This window comes from Lepisosteus oculatus, chromosome 1, assembly GCF_040954835.1.
Source record: "Lepisosteus oculatus isolate fLepOcu1 chromosome 1, fLepOcu1.hap2, whole genome shotgun sequence".
NCBI classification, from domain to species: Eukaryota; Metazoa; Chordata; class Actinopteri; order Semionotiformes; family Lepisosteidae; genus Lepisosteus; species Lepisosteus oculatus.
Genome location: NC_090696.1, coordinates 3412227 through 3435965, shown reverse-complemented (window position 1 = coordinate 3435965; position 23739 = coordinate 3412227). Strand labels below are relative to the sequence as shown.

The 23739-nt window shown below is 43.2% G+C and overlaps 1 protein-coding gene across 5 annotated transcripts in view; it reads right to left on the bottom strand.

Annotated features, from left to right (window-relative positions):
- The window catches only part of LOC102696247 (transcription factor COE3-like), a 165507-nt gene that overhangs the window by 109690 nt on the left and 32078 nt on the right, over positions 1–23739 (bottom strand). For all 5 annotated transcript variants that reach the window (XM_069186866.1, XM_069186689.1, XM_069186637.1 and 2 more), the window contains 2 exons: positions 22889–22962; positions 14257–14325 (listed from right to left, as the gene is read on the bottom strand). In XM_069186866.1, the coding sequence (XP_069042967.1) occupies positions 14257–14325; positions 22889–22962 (143 nt within the window). The remainder of the gene's footprint in view (positions 1–14256; positions 14326–22888; positions 22963–23739) is intronic.

The window sequence follows — 23739 nt, the reverse complement described above, 5'->3', positions numbered from 1 at the left end:
ATGATTAAGGGGAGAGGACGGTGCTGTAATCAGCAACGCAGAATCACATATCAGTACCCGCATGACTGTGACTTCTAGAGGAAAATGCACACAGCCAGCGCAGATGACACTGCTTCGTGTCAATCTGATCTCTCTCGCTCCCGACGGCCACCGGACAGCCCTCAAAGACAGCTCGGTCTTCTCGTGAGATCACAGGAAGAGGAAGGAAAGGGTGTTCAGACTGCCTTGGAAACCCCTCGAGTCCAGTCAATGCCATTGCCTGCTGAGAGGCCAGCACGCGGTTTACAAGCACAGCAGCGCGCCACGTCTGTCCCTCCCTCGCCAGAGCCTTGAACGCCAGAGGAAACAGCACAATCTCCACTACGGCTCCACAACCCACAGGATTGATGTTTCTTCTTTTTCCACACAATAAGAATAAAATAAAAAATTCTGATTTTAAAGACAGCCGACAACCAGATTTGCACAACATTTTAAGAAACAAATATGATATGTATTTTGGAGGATATTTTGGTGGTGTACAATTTTAATGTCTGGCGTATGCCTGCGAAATACACTCGCAAAATACAGCTTTTGCAAAACTAAGACGTAACCTCTACTGGCAGGGATGCTATTAATATGTTAAAATGTTATTGATCTAAGCATTTCTTTTAAAACGGGTACCGCTCATCTTAAAAGGGGAAAATGTCTGAAGCCTTTGTGTCAGGATAACTCCCACCTCACCAAGCTGCAACTCTTGTTAGTGCTGAAGAAAGTTGGTGACCGAAAGGAGCCTGAGGAGCAGCTGCCATAGTTCTCTTCACAACTTAGAGACAGAAACCGACCCAGCCAGCAAATCACTGGGCCCCAGGGGGCCTCCAGAGCACCCAGAGGAACCCACAGGCCTGGAGGAAGTACACACGAGCACCACACAGAAGGTTCGAATCGAGCCACAAACCCACGAGGCAGACAAAACATCCGCTGCACCTCCGCATCGCCCCCAGCAATGTGCACTCCAATTTGAAGGGAACAGGTAGACCAAAACCAGTGGCTTAAAAGTTTTCTTTCCTGTGATCTATTCAATTTTAGTCAAGCTACTGACAGCTAATCTCTGTAAAACAACAGCAGCCCTCGGTTTCTTGCTTCTCACACGAGGCTATGAGGAGTGTTGTGGTAACTCTCCGTGGAGCTGTAACACACCTCTGGGTGCTGCGGCTCTCCCGCCGCCTAGAGCATCCTCCACACTCACTTCGCACAGCAGCCTCAGCTGGTCCCGTCCAGAGAGAATCCTGAGACTCTCGGGGTCAGCCGGAGCCACCGGCACCCCACTTCTCAGCAAAGAGAGAAACCCCCGGTTTGAAAAGGCATTGCAGTCATTTCTAGGTTGGTACTGTTTGTAACATCGGCATTTCAATATGAGTGGAGGTGCTACTAGTACAGTCTTGTAGGTGATACGGATGATGTAGACTGGTCTTTTGCATTTCTCACCCTATTTACGGATGGGCACTACATTAGATATTCTTCAGTCCCAGAGTATGACCCCAGTCTGAGGGGACTGTTGGAAGCAAGTCTCACTGCCTTGAGTCCAACAGATACCACTAGGCCCTGGGTTTTTATTCATCTTGACTGCAGGAATTCCATTGCACATGTACATATGACAAATAAACTTCTCTATCTATCTATCCTAGTACCAGAAACACATCTTCCTCTCCTATACCGATACTGTCCAAGATAGAACATTGTCCTTCGGTTGCCTGAGGCCTGTTGTCGATGTCTTCCTCAGGGAGCTCCTGAGTGAAATACTCGTGTTGGACCTCACCTATTAAACAGGCAGGCAGGGCTGTGTGTCCTGTGACTTCACCTCTCCACTGTCCTCAAGAACATCCCGTTCCAGCTTCCAAAAAGAAAGGCCAGTTCACTCCATCGAATATCAATCCCCCACATGTGAAACTGGGCTGGGGTTGGGGTGAACATATAGTGTAGAGGTCAAGAGGGTGTGCTGAGAGAATGAGCTGAAACCCAGCTGTGAGCACACCGACCTCGGGACACAAGGTGCTGGGACATTCGCCTGAGAGCACCATGGTAGCCATCTGATACATCGCAGTGAGGGTGGCATGCGGTTTGTGAGGGGGATTGATATACGACGGAGAGAATTTGCCTTTCTTTTTGGCAGCTCCAAGGGGATATTCTTGACAACAGTGGAGGGGAGAAACCACAGGACACACAGCCCTGCCTGTCGTGAAGTCCCCCAGGCCCCCAGTGTGATGTGAGAGGGCCTTGAAGGTCATTCCAGCTGTAACCACATGAAACACTGCTGAACGTGAGGACCAGGGAGAGCTCAGAGAGCATGGGCCGTCCCATCATGCTCTGCTGCTCTTGTCGGTAATTAGGACCTGTGCCGCTTGAAGGATACAGAGCAGAGGATCTTAATAATAATATTCTAAAAGAGACAATGCTGAAGAGGTAGGGTTTCATGGCACACATGATATGGAATCTCCCTTCTTTCCTCCTCCATAATGGAAAGCAGTTCAGCAAACCACATCTCATCTGTTTCGCAATTAACTAGGAGCTATTCTTTTACAAAATTGTGCTGTCGTTGCTTTCTGCTGATGTAACAGCTAAATGTGCATACGTCTTTCAATCACCAGCTGAGCGTTTTCTGTCTTTACAAGAAGCTGGAGGAAAAGCAGCCCCCAAAAGATAAAAACACTATATGACAGTATATACAGCACCACTTCTGACTATTAACAGCTGCCTGGATACTTTCATGCAAGAAATAAGGTTGCAAGGATTTTTACGCAACTCCTGTTCTACTTGCTGTAACAGTTTATGACAGCTGCTTTGATAATAACCTTAATCTCTGCCCTACCTGAGGAGATATTGAGAGCTTTATTGCTGTACTGTGCCTTTCTGAGACCATACATCCACTCTCCACTGCAGATGTAGGTGGTAGGACAGTAACTAGACAAAAAATATAGATTTAAAGGCACGAGTTGATACTTGAATTTAGGTAATTACTTGGACATTTAAATTTATTCCAGATACTTTAATTTAGGTAATTGCAGTTCTTGAGCATTTAAATTAATTCCATTCTGGTGAGTAGCACTCTGGTACAGGCAATAAACAAGCATTTCACTGTTTATTCCAGACTGAGTTGTTGTTATTCTGTTAGAGTTTGTGGAGAAAAAAATGAGAATGAGAAAAAAATACTCTTACTTCGGTGTGTTAAATGGTTTCAGCACAGTGGAGAAATGAGATCTGAAGCGATACTGAGGTGGCAGAGTTGGCTCCAGGTGCTGTCACTGTCCCCATTTCTCAATCTCCACCTCTATTTTTGGCACTGCTGCCAAGAGTACAAGAGTACAATGCCCGTGCAGCACGTTTTAAAATAAAACTGAATGACTCCCAAGAAACTTTAGTGTTTTTTTCTCCTGAAAGTCAGAAAGAATTGCCCTACCATTATCATTGAACCAGATTCAAAAAACAAAATCGAGAAAGAACTTGCCACTGATGAATTCTGCTTACTAGCACCAGAAGGAAGCTCAAAAGCTTTCTGGTTATAAATTCAAAGACAAAAAATCCATCCTTGAATTCCAGTTTCCCTGGTAGCAGAATACCCTTGACCTCTGACTCCAGAGCAACCTTTCCCCTCATACTTGACTAATTCCACTTGCGGGACCTCATCATTTTTTTCAATTTTATTCCGCCAGCCAAGTAATGTCCCCTTTTTATTGCAAATCTATACTCTTAATCTAGCAGGCTCCGATCTGCTGGGCTGATGATCAATACGCCGCGATTGCGGGGATGCTGGGAAGAGCCCAGAGAGACTTCCAGAAGAGCCCCTCCTCCTCTCCGCTCACACCCAAAGTCCCCTACTGCTGTCTGCTCCTCCACAGAGCCCACCAGCCCCCACGCCAGCTCTGGGCCCCGGAAGCCAACACTTCAATGTGTTGCTCTCGGAGGCAGAGCAGGCTGAGGGTGGTCGATGCCATTTGCTGCTGTAGGCACATAGAACAGGCTGTAAAGGCTGGGGCAAGGGAAGGAAAACAATCCCTAATACAGCAAAGCAATCATCATGCACAGAACTGTGATCTATAACCATCTCATTGTGAGTGTTTACTCTTTTATTTTAAGGGAACTGTAAAGTTGGACCTCCAAGAGAAAAAAAAAAAACTAAAAGATGGTCTAACTACACACTATATTCCCTGACATTAGTTAATTTCTTGCTTTCTGGGTATCCCAGATTTCCCATACTGTATTTGCCCATAAATGCCTACCACTGCCAGCTATAAAAGCAGGTAAGTGCTGGGTCACTGTAAGCCCCATGTATCAAATGTCAGCAAGCGATAAAAATGAAGAACACAATGCAAGAAACTAAAAGGAAACCTTCAATATAGTAGTATAGATCTACATAAAAGGCAGCACGATTGTTCCATTTGTGAACACACTCTAACGTCACCTTATAGACACTCTTGTCAGATGGGCACTCTAAAATAAGCCATTCGGAAGAACTATCCACAAAAATAAACTGGTTCTCCAGGAAGAAAAACCCGTGACCATAAAGAAAAACAATAGTGAGAGACAGAAAGAGATGGAGCAGAAGAGGCAGGAACAATGTTAAAAACTAGAATGCAAGACAAAAAGAGGTTAGAATAAAAATAAGATATAATGTTGCTCTTATTCTAATAATTACAACAATATGAACCACCTACTCATAAGAACACAAGAACACTTACAAACGAGAGGAGGCCGTTTTGCACATCTAGTCAGTTTGGTAGATAGTTGTTAATTAATAGTTAATTGATTAATTCTGACATATGTAGTATGTATATACTTTAGTGCGTCCCCCTACCTAAGTCTTTTTCATCAGTAGTTTCTTCAAGCTCAGTGTTTCCCATTGTGTATTTCCAGTTTGATGTTTTTAATATTCTCATGCAGAGCCCTGCATCAAGCATTTAACGTCCACATTAAATGTCATCTGCAGGTGTTGGAGCTCTAAGGTCCACATTGTAAACAATGAGCAAAATCGTCCCAAGTCCATTCCATGTTTTTAATTGGATTTCAGTCTCCATCCAAAATCATAGCACAACAGGATGGATGAAAAGGTCTACTGATTTCAGATAAAGTGTAAAAATAAAAATACAATTTACATTTTAGAACGATGTGTACAGTTTTGGTTACCACATTATAAAAAATGGAATCAGTCCAGAAAAGATTCTGATCTACATTCTGATCTTGAGGACATGTCCTACACTGACAGCCTAAAGGAACTGAATCTCTTTAGTCTTGAACACAGAACACTTTGAGGGTGACCTGAAACAAACATTCAAAGTCTTCAAATATTTTGACACATTCCACTCAGTGAACTTCCTTAAACCATAGGACACAAGTGGAAAACTGCATAGAAGCACATTTAAAAATAAGAATAGGAGCCACTTGTTTATCCACAAGGTTGTGGGAGTCTGGAACAAGCTACCAAGCCATTTTGGTGAAGCCGATACCCGATACCCTGGTTTCTTTCAAGAAACAGCTGGATGAGACTCTTGGATTAATTAGCTACTAGCTACCCAACAGGCTAGATGGGCTGAATGTTTGTAAGCCTTCGTATGTTCTTATAATCACCTTTCTAGACCTCATTAAGAAAACATCTTGTCACTCAGAGAAATTAGCTCACTGTTAAACACTTGCACAATATCGCTGATCTACAGAGACTGGTGTTCATTGTACAACGTGGACCTCAGTGGCCTATCACAAGGCAGGTGGTTGTATCCCTTTGAGTGTAATGATGTCATTCTCCAGAAATGTGCAAAAAATGATTTTTTCCAAAGAGCTGGGACAGAACTTTCCAGGAATGAGAACAAGAAAAAACATTTAAAGAGAAAACATTATTAAAACTGTTATTATTAAACAGTATTTTAAGACAGAAAACAGGAGGGAGAAAAGAGAGGGGGCTGTAGAGAAATAGATTTCATACCTGTAATTGTGAGGCTAGACTTTAAAGCAAACATAAGCCAAGAACATTTGAGGTTTAGGGCACAAATTTGTTTGCTTTTTTAAACGAGGCTCTTTGAGGATCTGTTCGGAGAATAGACCTATGGAAGCAGGCTTATAAAAGAAGTCAAACGACCCCTTGACAGTACGTTGAAGAACACCTTGCTCGTCGAGTGGACTGTGTGCAAAGTGATGGCCCTCTGTGGTACACTCTCCGTGATGAATGGCCGAAAGGCTGCCCTGAATGAGCCAACGTAGCTTCGGGGACCAGCGCCATTAGACATGATGGTCTGGAAACAAGGGGAAGAAGAGAACGAGCCCCCCCAGCCCTGCTCACTGTAATGACTCCGGCTGAAATGGACTTGAAACAATCCTGTCCTGACCACATTAACGTGAGGGCCTGTGCTCGGCAATTAGGCAAGGGCTCCTGTTAGCCTTGACAGCCTGGCTGAATTTATGGTCCCACCAGGGAGCCGGCTGGGCGATCTAATTGCAATATTAGCTTGTAATAACACCTGTTTTAAACGTCGGCTACTAATATTTCATGGAGCCTAATGTCGTTTTCGCTTGCCTCTGCAGTACTTCGCCCTAAATGAGGAAATCTGGAACGAACAAATCAGTAAGTGACGTAGGTGGGACATACTGTAGCTGCCTGGAGCTGACTTTCCACTATCCTTCTTCTCTCTCCCTTAGTTTTTCCATGCAAGTTGACACCAGAGGAAAACAGACTTAGCTGCCCTTGTCCCAGGATCCTACAGTCCGTGAAGCAGACACACACAGAGCACAGTGCTGACCCGTGATAGTGAGGAGAACAGGTACAGACCTCAGCAGTGTGAAACACTGACAGAAACGTGAAATATCTGCACTGGCTGTACTTGGGATCCACTCAAACGTTACATTGATTCTCGTGATGTATTATTTAATTGCTCAAAGTAAATGACACTTCCTTAAGCGACGGTATTTTGAGGGATCGAGTGGAAAATGGAATAATTGTGGAACAGTAAAGGGATGTGCGTGACTGGGACATGTGCATGCCATTGCAGAGACAGGTGTGCAGCTCTTGCCAAGCCTGGCAAGCTGAAAGCATCACAGGTCACTGCTTCTTGGAAGGTGATGGCAAGCCATGGCTTGCACCAGGTGAGAGAGCAGCGGACTGCAGAAGTGCTTGTTGAGCAAACTCAGATTTTGTACAACTATGAGCATCTGCAACAGGCAGGCAGCGCCGTGAGCTTATACGTGTGCTAATGTGGACTGTTACGTCCCAGTGTGTGTTCTGTGTGTGTTTTTTCTGTTATGTCCACACTGTTGACCCTTGATTGTTCTCCCTTCCCCATTGGCCCACCATTACACCACACTTCAGTATGACGTCATCATCAATTAGCTCTCAGCCAATCAGAACACATCTTATTCAGTATATAACCTGGAGGTTTTCAGTAAGGAGAGGCCTTTCGTTTGACTTCGGTCCCGTTCGGTTTTGGTTATCGCTTCGCTTCGCTTCGCTTCTTGTTATTGCTTCGGCTTCGTTTGTTGGTTTGTTTTGCTTTGTGTTTGTGTATTTTCGTATAGCTTCGGCTTTGTTGTTTTGTTGGATTTACGTTAGTTTCTTTGTACTTTCGTTTGTTTGTGTGTTCATCCTTGTTTTGTCATTACCTTGCCCCAGTGTTACATGTTCAACTTTTGTGTTCTTTTTGTACCCTGCTCCTATTTATTACTCTTGTTTTCCCTTATTTGTCTTCCTGGTTCACTTGTGTTTTTGTGTGAACTTCTGTATATAAGGTTAGTTTAGGATGTTGGGTACACTTACACACTTAGTTGATTTTGTATTAGTACACTAGTTTAGTACGGGTGAGTGCCGTTTGTCTTGTATGTTTTGGGTAGTCAGTGCAGGCTAGCTAGGGTGTTGAAGACGCCGAAGACCGTGTGTTTCGGGTTTTCTTTTGTAGTCAGATTAGCTTTCCCTCACTGTCCTAGCCAGCTCCATTTTGTTTGTTATTTTCTTTCCTTTGGCACCACTCTAGTTCCTTACCCTTATCACGTTTCCTAGTCCCTCACCAAAACCCATCTGCTTCCAAAAGAATTATCCTAAATGTTACACCCCTTTTCCCCTAGACACTTGGGGTCGTAATATGGACTAATAGTACACATTGATTATTATTGTATAAAGAACAGCCATACTCCTGGATCACATCTATCTGCTTTCAATAACCACTTTGAAGGTTGCAGTGACCTAGCAGGCATAGGGCTGCATGGCACCCTAAATAAGACAGCAGTGCACTGCAGGACACATACAGTACACATGCAGCAGTGCACTGCAGGACACATACAGTACACATGCACGCATGCACACATGCAGACAGGGGGCAAATTAGCAGCAGGAATTAACCTGCAGAGCACAGCCTTGAAAAGTGGGCAGGGCTCAGGGTACACTGAGAAACCCACACAAAGACACAGAGAACATCTAGTCTCCACACACACTGAGGTTCAAAACCAAGACTCTTATGTTGACTTACTGGAAATCGTGAGTCATTTTTTTTTTTATTTACAACAAGAACGTTTCTTTCTGAGCTTTATAGCTCAGACTCACGCAATTTACGGCACCAAGACTAAAAATATTTTATTTTAGACTCATACCCGGTTGTATGATCAATGCAATCTTCATCTTTGCTTTTTTTACCACCCTTTGAAGTGCTCAAGTACTTAATGCTGCACATTACACCAAACTTATTCTTAGCTCAGCACTCAGAAAGCTACCTTCAGTGACCCCATGCAGGACTGTAACAGCAACAGAAAGCAGAACAGATAGGAAAGAGAAAGCTATGGATAGAAAACAGGTGGATAGATCTATATAGAGATCTATATATAGAGACAGATAGATCGACAGAGAAATTCACAGACAGACTGACAGATATAGGTCGATAGATAAACAGACAGATTGATATATAGACAGAGACTGACTGATCAATTGATAAAGACAGATAGACTAACAGACAGACACATCGATATACAGTATAGACAGAGGCAGATACTGTAGATCAACAGATAATGACAGACTAACAGACAGATCGCTACACAGATACAGACAGACAGAAAGACTGAGAGACTGACACATCAGTAAACTGACAGACAGAAAGAGAGATCAATAGATAAAGAGACAGGCAGATCGCTAGACAGAGACAGACAGACAGCCGGGAAAGTTTGACACCCTCATTCATGATGACCAGGAGCAGGATAAGAAAAGGGGGAAAAGATTAAAATAAAGAACAGGGAAGCAGAAAGACATGGCAGTGAACGAGGGAAATTTATGATGCAGGGAAAGGACACGGCGCAGGCATCGGATAACGGCATGGTGATTTACAAAGCGCCGCTTAATTTGAAACAATGCCGGGGAAGGAGGCGATGAATTTCGGTCATTAGCCGCTTTACGGAGACAAGTGACGGTCATAATTTGCATTGGGCCGCCGAAGCCTCTCTCGTTGCTGTGATTTATTTGTTGGTTTAAGGAGCCGGGGGTTGTGCACTCATAAATTTTACATTTCTTAATAGGAAACTAAAATGCAGTTGTATGGATTGGTTGGCCTTAAATCAGCTCCTCTGTTGTCACCCGTAAACATATTAGAATTATTTTCAACTAATGAGTGGCCAGGTTGGGATGTCTTCCCCACAATCAGAGCCAATTATGCCGACAACATTTTTCTTTTTTGTTTTCCCCAGTGGGCAAACCCGTAGACGCGCCGCGCTTGTTATTTAGATCCACATCAATGCGAGGAAAGTGCTGGTGCTGTGTTTATTGTGGAGAGGCTGCTAATGGATCGGCTACGAGTTGGAGAGGGGGGCACGGGCTCATCCCTCCCCTCCGGCTGAAGCAGAGGGCTGGGGACACACTCAGCCGCCCCTCTCAAGAAGGGACTTCCACGGGTCTTCACTGTCTTGACCAGCTCAGCTTCTTCAAGCCCTGCAGGTTACTGAAGGGCAACAGTCATAGACACACCCAGGAGACAGACTTTCAAGACCCGTCTGCTGTGTCGACACTAAAGAATACACTTCTCCCCGCTGATCCCCACTTGGGAGTGATGCACTAGGTGCTACAGAGAATCGCACCTTACACCCCCGAAGTAGAGGGTTTAGGGGCCACACTCCACCGTGCATTAGAAAAACAAAGTCAGGATTGTATTTGGACCTTTTGGTTGAAACAATACCCTCTCCTGAACAGCACACAACAGCTGGCTTGAGACAAGGGTGTGGACCATCTGCTCCACAGCTTGGTGGAAACGTGTTATTTGAAACAGCGCAGAAACGCATGTAAACAGTGCACATCTTCCAGTGTAGCTCACATGGTGTTTTAAGAAAAGTTCATCATGTTATGCATTGTATCTAAGATATACAGTACCGTAAGTGCAGACAGAGTCCTTTCACAGTATTAATTCTTTAACTGCAACCTTCTCTTGTTAAAAAAACGTAAAAAGTTTGATCTGCAACAATAAGACCACAGCCAAAAGAAAAAAGCATTTTTGTCTATGTAAGTTTAGCTAAAGCTATTTGCTAAAGTGCCTGCTAATATTTATAAAATCCTACTACTATGCACCTGTTAAGCATCACCAAAACGTCAGAAATGAAAAGCATACCAAGCAGCGCTTAATATTTATAACCCTGGAACATGAAGTCAAAGCAGCCAGAGAGTTTAGAAAGTGAAGGATATTTGGCTGGAATCAGTGACAAGAGTGAGCTCCGTCAGTCACACACGGGTTATTTTGTGCTATAAAAACAGGTGCATGGCCATGTGTTTGGCGAGATGCTATTGTTCACAGAGCAAAGGTGACCTTTTCTCTCCGGTTTGTTGTCCCCACAGCAATCAGGCTCTCGCCATGGCAGCGCGAGGTGTCGCAGGCCTGGGGGGGGGCGTCCCATGTGGGGCGAGGGGTCAGTACTACAGCTCCTCTTTCAGAGACCCTGGACCTTCTCCAGCCCATAGCTAACGAGCCAACATGGATCTGGTAATGACCCTGCTCCTTAGGAGACTCTGTCCTTTGGAAACGAAAACACACACGACACACACAAAAACCCGAAGCTGATCCAGCAGCATTTGTTTCGAAGAGGAGCCTGAGTCATTAGCGCTACTGCCTGAGCCAAGACTCTCACAGGAAGCTCTGCTGCCCTGTAGAGACATGGCTGCCTGTAACCTGATCACAGTAAGCCACCCCAGCAAACAACAAGAAGGGACACGCCAACTGCTCTCTCCGCCAATCAAAGTCTCGGGGCATCAGTCTGCCTTTAGAAGGACGTACACAGCACACCCTCTGTTGACTTTGCTGCAGGATTCAAGCCGTTTGACAGAGCTTCACAAGCATTTGGCATTTGGATAAGTCGTTTTATGAAATACGGAATTACTACTGGATTAATATGGACTTCATCTACCTTATGAAAGCTGAAAGGAATAATAACAAATGAAATGAAGTGAAAGACCCGCAGAATACTGCAAGTACACCATGAGCTCTGAGGCCATGCATTCAGAAAAGAGGACCCAGCGTTTTAAAAGGATGCACAGCTATGAGCACTCACAGCCACAATTAAAGTTTAATATGGCAGTAAGAAAAACTGAGGCTGAGGCACAATGAACTTAAAGTATGTGACTGTTTGAGGAAGTACATTTAGGAGGCTCTGATCAAAGAGTTCTCTGTGAAGGCTGTTGTCCGATGGTCACAGAAAGGCAGTCTGCATACAGGGCCTTTTGCTAGAAGCGTGAAATATATGTACCCAGAAAGGCAATGTCATCCTCACAAGATCAAATCATTTAAAGCAAAACCCATTGCAACCCTCAGTTGCTGATAAAATCATCCCTGGTTTCATAGATCTATAGCACTTCACAAGCTTGGCCACTTCTAGTGTCTGCTGATACTGGCTCAGATGCACGATATTAACTTGGTGTAAACTGGGAATTAAACTATTCTGAAGTTCCAGAGGAAATTATGAATGTACACTGTTACATTAATCTCTCCTATCTGAAGCCAAAGGCCTCTATTTTCTTAAAACAGAGCTACAGTACCTGGCATTCGTCCAAAGGAAATATTGACCACATTTGAAGTGGGTGGTAAAATCTAAATTCTTCTACCATCTCTTTTGTGTGTGTGAACTCATAAAACTTAGCATTACATAACTTTTAGTTGCAAATAAAGCAAACTTTATCTCAAAAGTAGCTTTCATGTTATTTGAAAACACAGTGCCTAGCTTTTTAAAGTAATAATTACAAACTGGAATTCTAAAGGTTAATGAGTCCAGTGACAAAATAAGACATGTACTGTAGCACGTAACGCTGTTGAGTTAGGTTTAAAGGGGAGCTGCAGTCCCAATTTCTCAGACCTGTTATTAAATCTTGGTAACAAAATAAATTCATTGATGTTATAGAAACATTTAATAAATGCCCAATTAAGCACAAAATTGTGAACTTTGTGAAAGTACTGTAAGTCGCCATGTTGTCCCAAACTCACATTCGAGTTCCCACAAAGTGCGATGTGATGCGGCCCTTCCTGCTCACTAGTCACTGTGATGAGTAAAACAATGTGACGTACAAGTGTATCAATTCAGGTTGTGTGGGAGACATTGCACCACCAAAATGTCCCAACGTCATCTGCATGCAGGGTTAACAAGTAAGTAATATTTGTCGACAAAACCGCCTTGAAGTCGAGAGCAATATGTCTATGGGATTAAAAGAGATGTATTCGCAAGCCTGCTTGTTTACAGTGTAATATGGCTGCAACACGTCACAAGGTTTTGCTGCCTCATTCTGAATCACAGAACATGGCGCTGCGCAGACCTGGAGATTTTGTCTGCTTTGTGATGTAAATTGGAGGTTTTACAAGTTACACTGAAATATGGTTACTGTAAAACAAAGTACTCTAATTCTAATTATAAAGACTCAAGATACAACAATACATTTATGACAGTTATAGGACATTCCTGTTTTACAAAATGAAACTCAGGAAACTTCAGAAATACCAGGTTTTAATTTAAACATTATTTTAATAAAAAATATTACATTATTTTTAATTTAAAAATAATGAAACTTTGACTAAACTGATTGATTGACTGGTCAGTGGGTTTGTTGGTTGGCTTATTGGTTGATGGCTTGATCAGGGCATAAGAAAACTGGTACCAACACGGAACAGGACAGAATGAGACCTTCTTCCAGCAGACTCAGAGGTACTCCTGCAAACACGTATTCACTCAGAACTAAAGCAGTCCTTTGCTATAAACACAGGGTTAACATGACAAAAAGGAAATGAACAATGCAGAAAGAGAAATCTAAGAAGTATGTAGCTGGTTACAAACCCATAGGCAGAGTGGACTTGGCAAAGGCAAAAGGCCACCTCTATAAAGGAGGATGAGGATAATTAGGAGGAAGAGGAGGAGGAGCACAAGGAAAATGCTGATGAATAAGAATTTTCTTCTTTCTCATTTGAAACATTATTTTATCACTGTAGTAAAAGATGCCTCATTATAAATTACGGCACAGCTTACATTTCCACATTAATGACAAGTAGGCTACAGAGGATCTTTAAAACTCTTGACAAATCTTAACACACGAGGACCAAGAGTATTTACGCAGCACTTCTGTGTAAGTAAATATGGAATTTTTCCTTTTATAGTGAAAGCGAGGGTGTGGGAATAGCAAAACTGTATAAAGTAAAATAAAACACATTTGCGAGCTTGTGGCATTTCCCACAAAAGGACCTACTAAAATAGAAATTTAATATCTAAGCACTAAAGCACAATGACGTATCAAGACATCGGCTCTCAAGTTGTCAGCTGAATGCCCTTCTGTTCCAGCTCTCAGACTCCACGGACTGTTATTTCTCTGAGGCTTGTTGGCTGTTAACTCTAGAGGCAAGTTCAATCACACACTTAGGAAACAGAGACGCTGCTCAGAAAACACTACTGAGAGAAAAGCGAACTTGGAGAGAAACAGGAGACAGAATGCATCTGCCTTCACACAGGCACATCGCAATGTCTGTCATAAGCAAACAGTGGCTAACGTGCTACTCGAGTGCACCAGGATGGATTTTTTGCATAGAGCTGGTGGAAGTTATCAGCCACAGACAAAATTGGCTTTAAAAAGCAAGAGGGTAAACAAACAAACAACAAACAAAAAAAATGTTGCACCAGCACCTAAGCAAAAAGTCCAGATTGCTTAATAGCCTGCTGACTGCCTTTAGCAAAGCTTAGGTTTTCACACAGTAAGGCTGGTCCTGTCCAGGTGCTGAGCTGAGCAGGGAGGGAGAAGAGCCAGGGTCCTACCTGTCGATGATGACGGGGTCTGACGGAGTCTCATTGCGGTTCCCACAGCTCTTTTTGTCGCAACACCGACTGAAAGAAGCAGAAAGAACAGATCTGCAGTTTAGCCAACCAGCCCGGGAGTATGAACTGACAACTTCTTTGGCTCTGCTTTTACTCATTTCTTTGCAGTCTACACATCTCAGAAGAGAAGCGAGTCAGAACGGTTTGTGTTTTGGAAGTGTTTTTCTATGGTGGTATTTAACCCTCGTTGTTGACATGAGTACCCACTGTAATTTGCTTTGTTTGCAACCATTTCTGAATTCGTAATTCGACATTGACTCATTGAGATACTGAGTTCCTGTTCAAATCATAGTTATACAGAACATTGGCAGTGTGCATTTTGGAAAATAAAACACATCCTTTCAAGATCAGAAAGTTCAAAAGACTCTGCAGTGCAAAACTTTACTTCAAGCCAACATGAACAGAGAGATGTGCACCTGGAAGTATAAATGGTACTATGTGATATTTCCCATTCCACCAGATAGACCATTGAAACAAGCCTCTTGCCTGTTTGAGTCAAGAACAACAGGCACACATCTACTTTGTGAGAAGTTGGGGCACTTTACAGGGAAACATTATGTTACAACCCTTTCTTGAAATAGTTGTTCATAAGTGTCAAGAATGTTTTATTGAGAGGAGAACCGGTTTTCAGCTGTAGAACTGTAGAGAAATCGAAGAAAATCCACCTTTTAGCAATGGAGGCTTCTGCTCCTGAGGTGTGTGTGGAAGCGTGTCCCCAGCGTGCAACTAACCTCTACTTGCTCCTTTGCAGCCAGAGCAGGCGGGTGCAGCTGGCCATTCAAACCTCTTTTGATCTTACACGACTCTCTTCCCAAGTCCTTCACCATGTACAGTAGGGACGCATTAGGCACTGCAGCTCTGGGGGAGCCAGGGCATTCAGAACTGCACCTGGACTTCTGAGGAGATTTAGAACGCTATTCCACAGACTACACAGCTAAAGAGCCGTAACCCCACGGACTGTAGCCCCTTACGTCAAAGAGTGCACAGAAAGGAAGGGACCAAACAAGCTGCATTCTGTGATCCAAAGCTTGATCTAAAAACCCACAAATTCAATCATTATTTGACAGAATAAGGCCAGACAATGGGAAGGGCCTTTCAGTCAGACCTGAATGCATGGAAAACCAGTCGAGTTTCTTCAGAACTGGAGGACTGTGGCGCCTCGGTGTGATCTAGCATCAGCACAAGTCCCATGCGATTGAAAATCAGGGAGGCCAGCTCACAGGCTTGCAGACCAATGAACCAGCATTTTAGAGTCGGACAGCAGAGCTCTTAGGTAGACAATATTCCCCGTGGTAAAAAAAAAAGTGGTTTTCCAAACAGAGCTAACATCAGGTTCCAAACCCAGCTTGGAGCTGGAGCGAATCTGCCTGCACAGCCCAGCTGGACTGAGGCCATCTTGCCTCCCCCACGTACACCCATCCAGCCATACAGCTGGCCTGAGCCGCTGCTGTGATTCGGCCAAGGTCACGCAATGAGGCAGCAGCAGGCTGGGCACCAACCACAGGCTCCCTGTCTCCAAGTCCTCTTCCAGTCTTCTTGTCCTGAGCGTCCTGATCCGATGGCACGCAGTGCCCACATCCAGCCTGGCACCAGCTTTTCTGATGTCAAGGAAATTCAGTGCAGTAGGTTACACCCCTGGTGTTTGTTTTCTTTCGAGCCAAAAACTCCTACAAACAAAATGCGTAACTACTATTTCTACTGTTACGTTCATAAAGGTCTTTTGGAAAAATAAAAAAATGACCTTGTTTCATTTCGTACTGTAAAGGCATCAGCAAAATGCTCACCTCCAGCAGCAAAACCTTAGTCCAGTCACAATAAAACAGCAAATCGGTCTGTGCAGTTCCCTGAGGCTCTGTGCAAAGACCTGTTCCAATTTCTCCAGCAGGGAAGAGGAAAATCACTGGGATGTCCAGTTCCAAAATTAGGGTCTTTCTCCCTGCATATATTAGAAAGATGACTCTAATCCCAAATAAATGAGCTAAAAATCAAATTTATCCTAGAACGCAGGTCTGTTCTGATATTGTACAAAAACACAAGTTGGATTTTATTGTATTTTTTAACTCTCATTCTCACAGGGGCAACTTTATACACCCACCAACTGTACTAAAAAAGCCGCCAAATTTACCCCTGTCTTCACCAGTCATGGCCTCCTGATAACCCCCCTCTCTGGACTGGCTCCATCACTCTGCTCTCCTCCCTACTGAGAGCTGGTGTGTGGGGAGCAGACAGGTGGGGCTGCACACTGGTGGTGGTGGAGGGGAGTGCCCAGAAAAGCACTATATAAGTGTGAGGAATTCTTCGTCTTATTATTATTGTTGTTGTTGTCTTTACAAAAGTCATTAATAACGAATATTTTTATTTTTTTATTACTCCTATTTTATGGAAAGTGAAAAATAACACTGAACAAACTGTGTGAATTTTGGCATTAGGTAACAACAAAGTAAGAACTCTCAAACAATTGTAAAAGTACATTGATATTCATTATTTAAAGTATGAAGATGCTGGCTAAAGTGTGTAAAACTTGATATATGTTTAATTTTATTGTGACTGCATGTCACAATACATGCAGACACTAATACACACTACACTTAGAAGGCTTCTACACTAATAAAGGTTGATATTGAAATATTCAGTACAATATTATATTTTGATCTGTCTTGTGCTGTAACATTATGGCACACATTAAATATGAAGGGTCTTCTTAGAAGCCTCTAGTTTTAAAATCATATTGGCATGCCAAACAAAGTAATACAAGCTGCAGTTGTGAATGGGGAATGCTGTAGTCCTTAAGCACTACTTTTATGGACCCTTCCTCTTACAAATTCAGCTGCATTGACCCTTGTGAAGATGAGGGTTAATTAGAGATAAAAACAAACAAACAACCCACTCCTCTGTATTTAGATATTATCTGGGCTACTGTTCTAAAATAAGAACTTGACAGGCGAAATTAACAAATCTTACAGATCATTTAAGACTGTTTAGTTTCCAAGCAGAAAGATGGTACACGAAGTATTTTTGTGACTGTTGCCTGAGCTCACGTCACACTAATTTATTCCCCCAGCAGCGCGGACTGTGAGCAAAGGTTCCAGGAGACCAATTAGCATTGGAAGCCCAATGGTGCTGCTGTGGTGACAGTCTCCTCAAACTGCGAGAGAGGTGTTATAAACAAACAGGACCCAAGGAGCTCTCCGCGGCCTTGGGGACCAGGCCCCTCAGACATGAAAACAAACCTTGGCAGAGTGTTCTAATGCCGCCTTAATGACAATCCCCTGAGCGCTCCCAAGTTAACACCCTGCTGAGTTAATGAGTGGGAAAACAGTCCTGAAACGGAGTTTGAAGTCGGGCTCCAACAACAACAAGCATTTGCTATGGCACAAACTCACAAGCACTGCTGCTTCTGAAGGAGGAGAGCCGGCCGAGCTTTTAATAGGGCAGTCCAACACTCCACAACACATGCGGGTGTGACTCAGCCAAACAGACTACTAATTACTGATGTATACGGCTGGCACTTTCGTCCGAAGCAGCTTTTATTTTCACCCATGACTACAGCTGGTTATTTTACTGGAAATGTCCAGGTGAAGCGTCTTGTTCAAGGGCACAACAGCAATTTCTGACAGAGGATTTGAACCCACAATCCTTTCAGTTACAGGTCCACAACCTCAACCACTGAACCACACAAAGGAAACGTGTGACTGTTGGTGCTTTAGGAAAGCTGAGAGAAACCATATTGAGCTCAGTCAATACTCACTGCAGGTTTGTCTCAAAGATCCTTTGCAAGTGGAAGAAAATAAATCTTTCGTTGGGGGAATACTTTTTTCATACAGTGTGAGAATGATGAAACTATCTATTTTAAGAATGTTTAACATTTTAATGCAGCCTTTGAGTCATATTAATCAGCATTTTATTTTTACTTTTGAAAAGGACAACCACTTAAGCATTACATTATCAGCAAAGGATGAGGTAACAGCAGTCTGTGCCTGTTTTAAAAGAATCTTATGAGCACTGGCAGAAAACTGTTATTTAATTTTTAGCTTGATGCATGTCCTACTGAATGGGATGTGTGTGATGCTCAGCTATCGATTCTGTCTAGACTCTTGCCTGCAAATAAAATAATGGCTCCTGAAAAGGTTAATGAGAGGAAATGTGATGGGGAATCCTATCAGTGTAACACCAGGGAGTTTCCTCAATGAAATGATTTTTGCTGTGCATTGCCAACTTGTGTCAACAACAGCACTGAGGAAAGTTACTTTAGCTACTGTAATTTACTGGACCGTTACTTATGTAAAGGGATTTTGTAAAATTCACAAGATGTTTGTGAAAAAAAAGTAAAAGTCATTGGTTACAATAGTTTACAATGTCCTCAATCTACTGGGAAAGCAAAGTGATGAATTATTTTTCGTTTTACAATGCCTATTAGTGTTAATGAAATCAGTATGAATGATAACACAAGATATGCTTTATTTTGGGGGTAAGTCCGTGCATATGTTTTATCATATTGGAAAACAAATACTTTGTGATCAACCCAAAGATTTCCTTATGATCATAACTACTGGGACACATTCATTTGACGTGTAAAAGCCATGCTTGCATGATTTCATGTTCCCCTGAGGAATATCTGCATGAAATCTATGAGCCATGGAGCTGAACACTCTTTGTGGGATCCTGCCAGATGCTTTGTTTTCTGCACTTTTCCTTCACTTCCTTTCCTTCTCCACACCTTAATCTTCTCACATTGGTAAAAGTGTTTCTTGGTCTCAACTCTCTCAAGCCATCTTGTACTGCCATGCACATTCGAATCCAGAATCCTGCTCTTGGTGCTGAAGAGGTTGATGTCTTTGTGATGGAATGTGTGACTGTGACCCATGGTATGAGATACCCTCACCTGTGCTCTCTATAGGTTCTTGGTGATTTCACTGAAACTTGTTTGAGAGTTTTACTTGATCTTTGATTTTCATTTTGAAACACTAAATCTCATTTATGGGCTGTTTGCAACTCTTTTGTGAGCCTAATGACCCAACATCAAGCTCCTGACTGTCACGATCGTAATCCCTCCTCTTGAGGGCGCTCCGGCTCTTTAACATCTTGCTGATTCCGTGCACCTGCCCTCAGTCCTGCCCCTCCTTTTAATCCTGGTGCTCTCATTACTCCTGGCTCTGCATTGGAAGACGGACGCCCGGAGGCCCGCCTACCATCAAGTCGCCCTACACCCGCGGCTCAGAGCGCCTGGATTTGTGATCCTGTTTTTATTTCCCTGTCCCTGTACAGGATCCTGTTCCAGTTTTTAACTTTGTCTTTTCTTCATTACCGATGGATCAACCGGATTTGGACCTTGGACTTTCGCCTCGGATTTCCCCCTGGACTTGTTTGCCATGGCCACGCCCCCCTATTCACGAGTTCACTGTCGTCACGCCCCCCTATTCGTCAACCTGCCCTGATCCTCATCGTCTCCTCCCCGTTGTCCTACTCCACTCCCTCCCGGATTATACCGTCTGCATAGGGTCCAGAACTACGTATCGTTACACTGACCAACAGGAGACACCTGACAGACAGGTTGTCCCAGTACTTTTGCTCCTTCAAAATAGAGTTTCAACATTACTGGTTTATTATATTTACCCAAAACAATGGAACTGAGCTTATTGAAAAATAAAATATTCACTTAGCAGTCATGCACAATTAAAATCCCAATTTAAACTTCATTGATTGCCCTAAAACTTTCCAAAAGGTGCTGTACGTAGTCTGTTGCCAGTTACTATGTAAAGCAATACTCTACCACTACCTCTTAAAAGCAGTTTCCACCAACATCCTATTGATTGAAAAAATCATTGTAAATGTAATAGATTACATTTTAATAGTAATTCTCCCCAACACTGGTCCCCATCCACACTTCATGATACCGAATAGCTGGCTTGCATTTGAAACTAGAAATGTCTGCAGTGACAAAAATATTTGTCCTGTGTAAATAGGTTATGAAACAATGGAGTGCACTGCCCAAGTTGAAGCGTGTGAAGCTAACATCATCAAGGAATTTTATTTAGCCTCCTCCCTCAGTTTCCTCCTTGACAACAGGAGAAATAAAATCGGTCCCAGTTCATGGCTTGTTTTCGCAGGACACGTGCAGTAATTACCAAACACGAACTGGTGTCCGCAGCCAGAACTAATGATATGCAGCAATCTGCTCGGTTCTGAACAGCAGGGGAAGGCACCCTGTCACACTCCCCCTCGTCCAGATTGGCAGGCTGTCTCCTCGAAACACACGGAGGCAAACACTCGCCCACAGGAGCTCCTTCCATTCTCTTTCTGGTGGATAATGCCAACCGGCTGCTGTAGCACAAAACTGTTAAAAAACGGCGAAACATAATTGATTTCTTGGAACAACACTTCAAAACCGAGGATGTATGGTATGAATGTGCATGTGTTTGATGCCAGAAGGTCTTGCCAAAATACATCATACACTAAAATCACTTAAAAGATTTGTATCTCACTTATAGAAAAAGAGAGCCTTATTTCCAACTGCTGCCCAGAGAGAGCTGCATATTGTACAAAATTGTTCCTGTTAATTTCTTCAAGCCTGAGAACTGTATAAACTGCTTTACAGTTTTGACAGAGATAATGAGGGTTTGATTTCAAACCAAGGGAAACAGATCTCAAGTTGCAGTCAGGCAAGCAGTGATGGTGATGTCAAATATCACGAGAAAGAGGTTTTGCCCTGATTCTACCCCACCTTTGCAGTAATATAAGAGAGCACTTTTAGGACAGAAGACAGACCTGAGGCAGGCACTATGTGGGGGTGATAACAAGGAGAATGTGCTCAAATGGTCATTGTAAAAGTAAATGGTTAATATCAATCCCTTTTGCGAATGGGAACCAGTCATAAATTAGCATCTAACAGGTAATAATTGTTCTCAGTCATCGAATGATGGCTATAATAAATATCACGATAAAAAATCAGCTTTATTCAGCTTGAACATTCATACTCAAATAAAAAAAAGCTAACTTTGCATATGTTCTGGAAAACCTGCACTATACTCAGTAATGCAGAGGACCTCATGAAAACTTCCCCTGCTCTGAGCCTTCTAACTAGCCAGCCCAGCAGGCTAGAAAACACACAGAGTCCTTTCCGACATAAGGCAGAGGAGAGAGGAACGTCTCTTAACGCAGGTTGTGTCACGTTGTAATGAAGGATTGGGCTGACCAGGCTCTCTTCTGTTAGAGCTGCCTCCAAGGCCACAGAGATGGGCAGCGAGAGCAGGGGAAGAGTCAAAGGGGATCTAGGTGGACGTTTGTGCTACTTAACAGCAGCAGAAAAGGCAAGCCGCCTGTCCCCTCTGGTCCCTGTGAGGACAGCACAGAGGCCACACTGTCACTCTGGGGCCTCCTGGTGCTCAGAGGAACCCGAAGAAACCTCACTTGTGACTCCTGTATGACTGATAGTAGGCTGAAAATGTAACATTGTGCTGCATATGTTAAAAATATGTATAGCTGTTTATGCATCTATTTCTAAGAAGAATCAATGAGATGTCTAAGGTGCATCCTGACCTGCTAATTCCCAAACCCAGCGAGATTTCCACAGAGCTGCAGGTGCACTAACAATGCCTCTCCGCTTTACACAGATAGCACACGTCCCATCACTGAACAGGGCTTTGCAAAGGCAGCTACAGGGGTGGAGACCTGACATAGGGAAAAAGATTTCTGACAAAGTGATGAAAGATCATAGGGGTCTGGAACCAACTGCACAGCCGTGTTGCTGAAACTGCAAGTGGCTTCTTTCAAGAACCGGTAGGACTAGATCATGGGATCAACTTATTTCCAACTACCAAACGAACGGAGGGGATGAACAGAATCCTCTTGTTTAAACCATTCCTATGTTCTTATAAAACAAATGCTCACTTGTTTTGCCTAGATTTTAATAACCGAGGTCAGTGTTGAATTAACCACTAGTTGTTCATTGCAGATACATTCCAGAGCGACTATATGTTGCCTGACCTCTTAATAATAATCCAACCAAGATGTGTATTGTGAGTGCCAGAAAGAATTCTCTCAAGAAATACGTACTGCATTGCACATCAGATTAAACTCCAGATGGAATACATCCACGCGTGGATTTGTAATATTTACTCACATAACAAAAACCTTTGCATGGAAACATTGTAAATCTCTCAGCATTTCTTCTCCTCGCAAAGACATGTCTAGCACACATCCAAAGCGGAGACACATCTGCTCTCCTCCACTGTAGCTCTTCTTGTATCCAAACACAGTGAGTGGTTCGATTGCGCTTCTAGCCTCGTCTTCCCCTAAGACTAAAAAGGAGCTGGCTAGGAAGTTTCATTCACTGGTCTTCCCACTGAAATTCATTCCTAACGAGGAAAGATTCCTTGTTTTTGTCCTTTCTAGACAGGTCCTGCCTGAATCCAGCTGCACTGCATAATTCAGAAATCGCTCTTGTAGAACGGAACACCACAGGGTTAATCACCGTAAATACCACCCAAGTCTAAAGTGTTCATTTTCATTTGCATCAAACCATGGAGATGCAGAGCCTTGCAGAGAGATGACTGCAGGCAAGGAGGGATCTTACCTGCACATAATCTCGTGGGTGAGGAGAACACGGCACATCTCTGGGTTCTTGTCCTGGCCCTCGTATATGATTGGCTGAAATGAGAAGGAGGTGGAGGGAAATCAGAACTTTCTTCACTGAAAAAATGAACAGCGCTGACATTACACACCAGTGTCACAGAGGTTTGTCACAGCAAAGAAACATGAGCAAGTAAAAAAGGTTGCAAAGGAGGAGAGGCCATCTGACACTCTTTTGGTAAGTTATCTGCTAAACTAAAAAATGTCACTTTCTCAAAACAAAAGTCCAGGGTTTGGAGCTTGACACCTAGGCTGAATTTCTATGGAAATTTCTATGGAATTAAGAGATTCTTCCCTTCCATCCTAAATACATTTCCTTTTAGTTTCCAGTTGTGAAAATCAAAATGAAAAACTGAAAAGCCAAGATTGCGCAAGTATTCAAACCCTTTGCTGTGGCTAATCCAACTTAATTTAGGTATACAACATTACCTTAATGAGCCACAAAAATAGTTGAGTGGTCTCTTTGTGCACTAACAGTGCTTCTTGGGATTTCAGAGAACTAACACCTGTCTCTGTGAGGTTCCTTGGTCAGGTAGTGAATTTCCGGCAAAGACAGAACCATGAAGACTAAGAGGTTTTCAACGCAAGTTAGAGACAAAATTCTTTGTAAGGCACCAATCGCGAGAAGGGTAGAGGAATAATCCACAGATGATCCCCAAGATAGATCTTGAGCAAATCAGCCAAGAACAAAGGGCAAACAGCACACCAAGTGCTAAACTGGTAGAGATTTACGCAGCAAGACTTGCAGCAGTAATCGAGGTGCTTCCACCAAATTTTGGACTCACGGGCAATCAA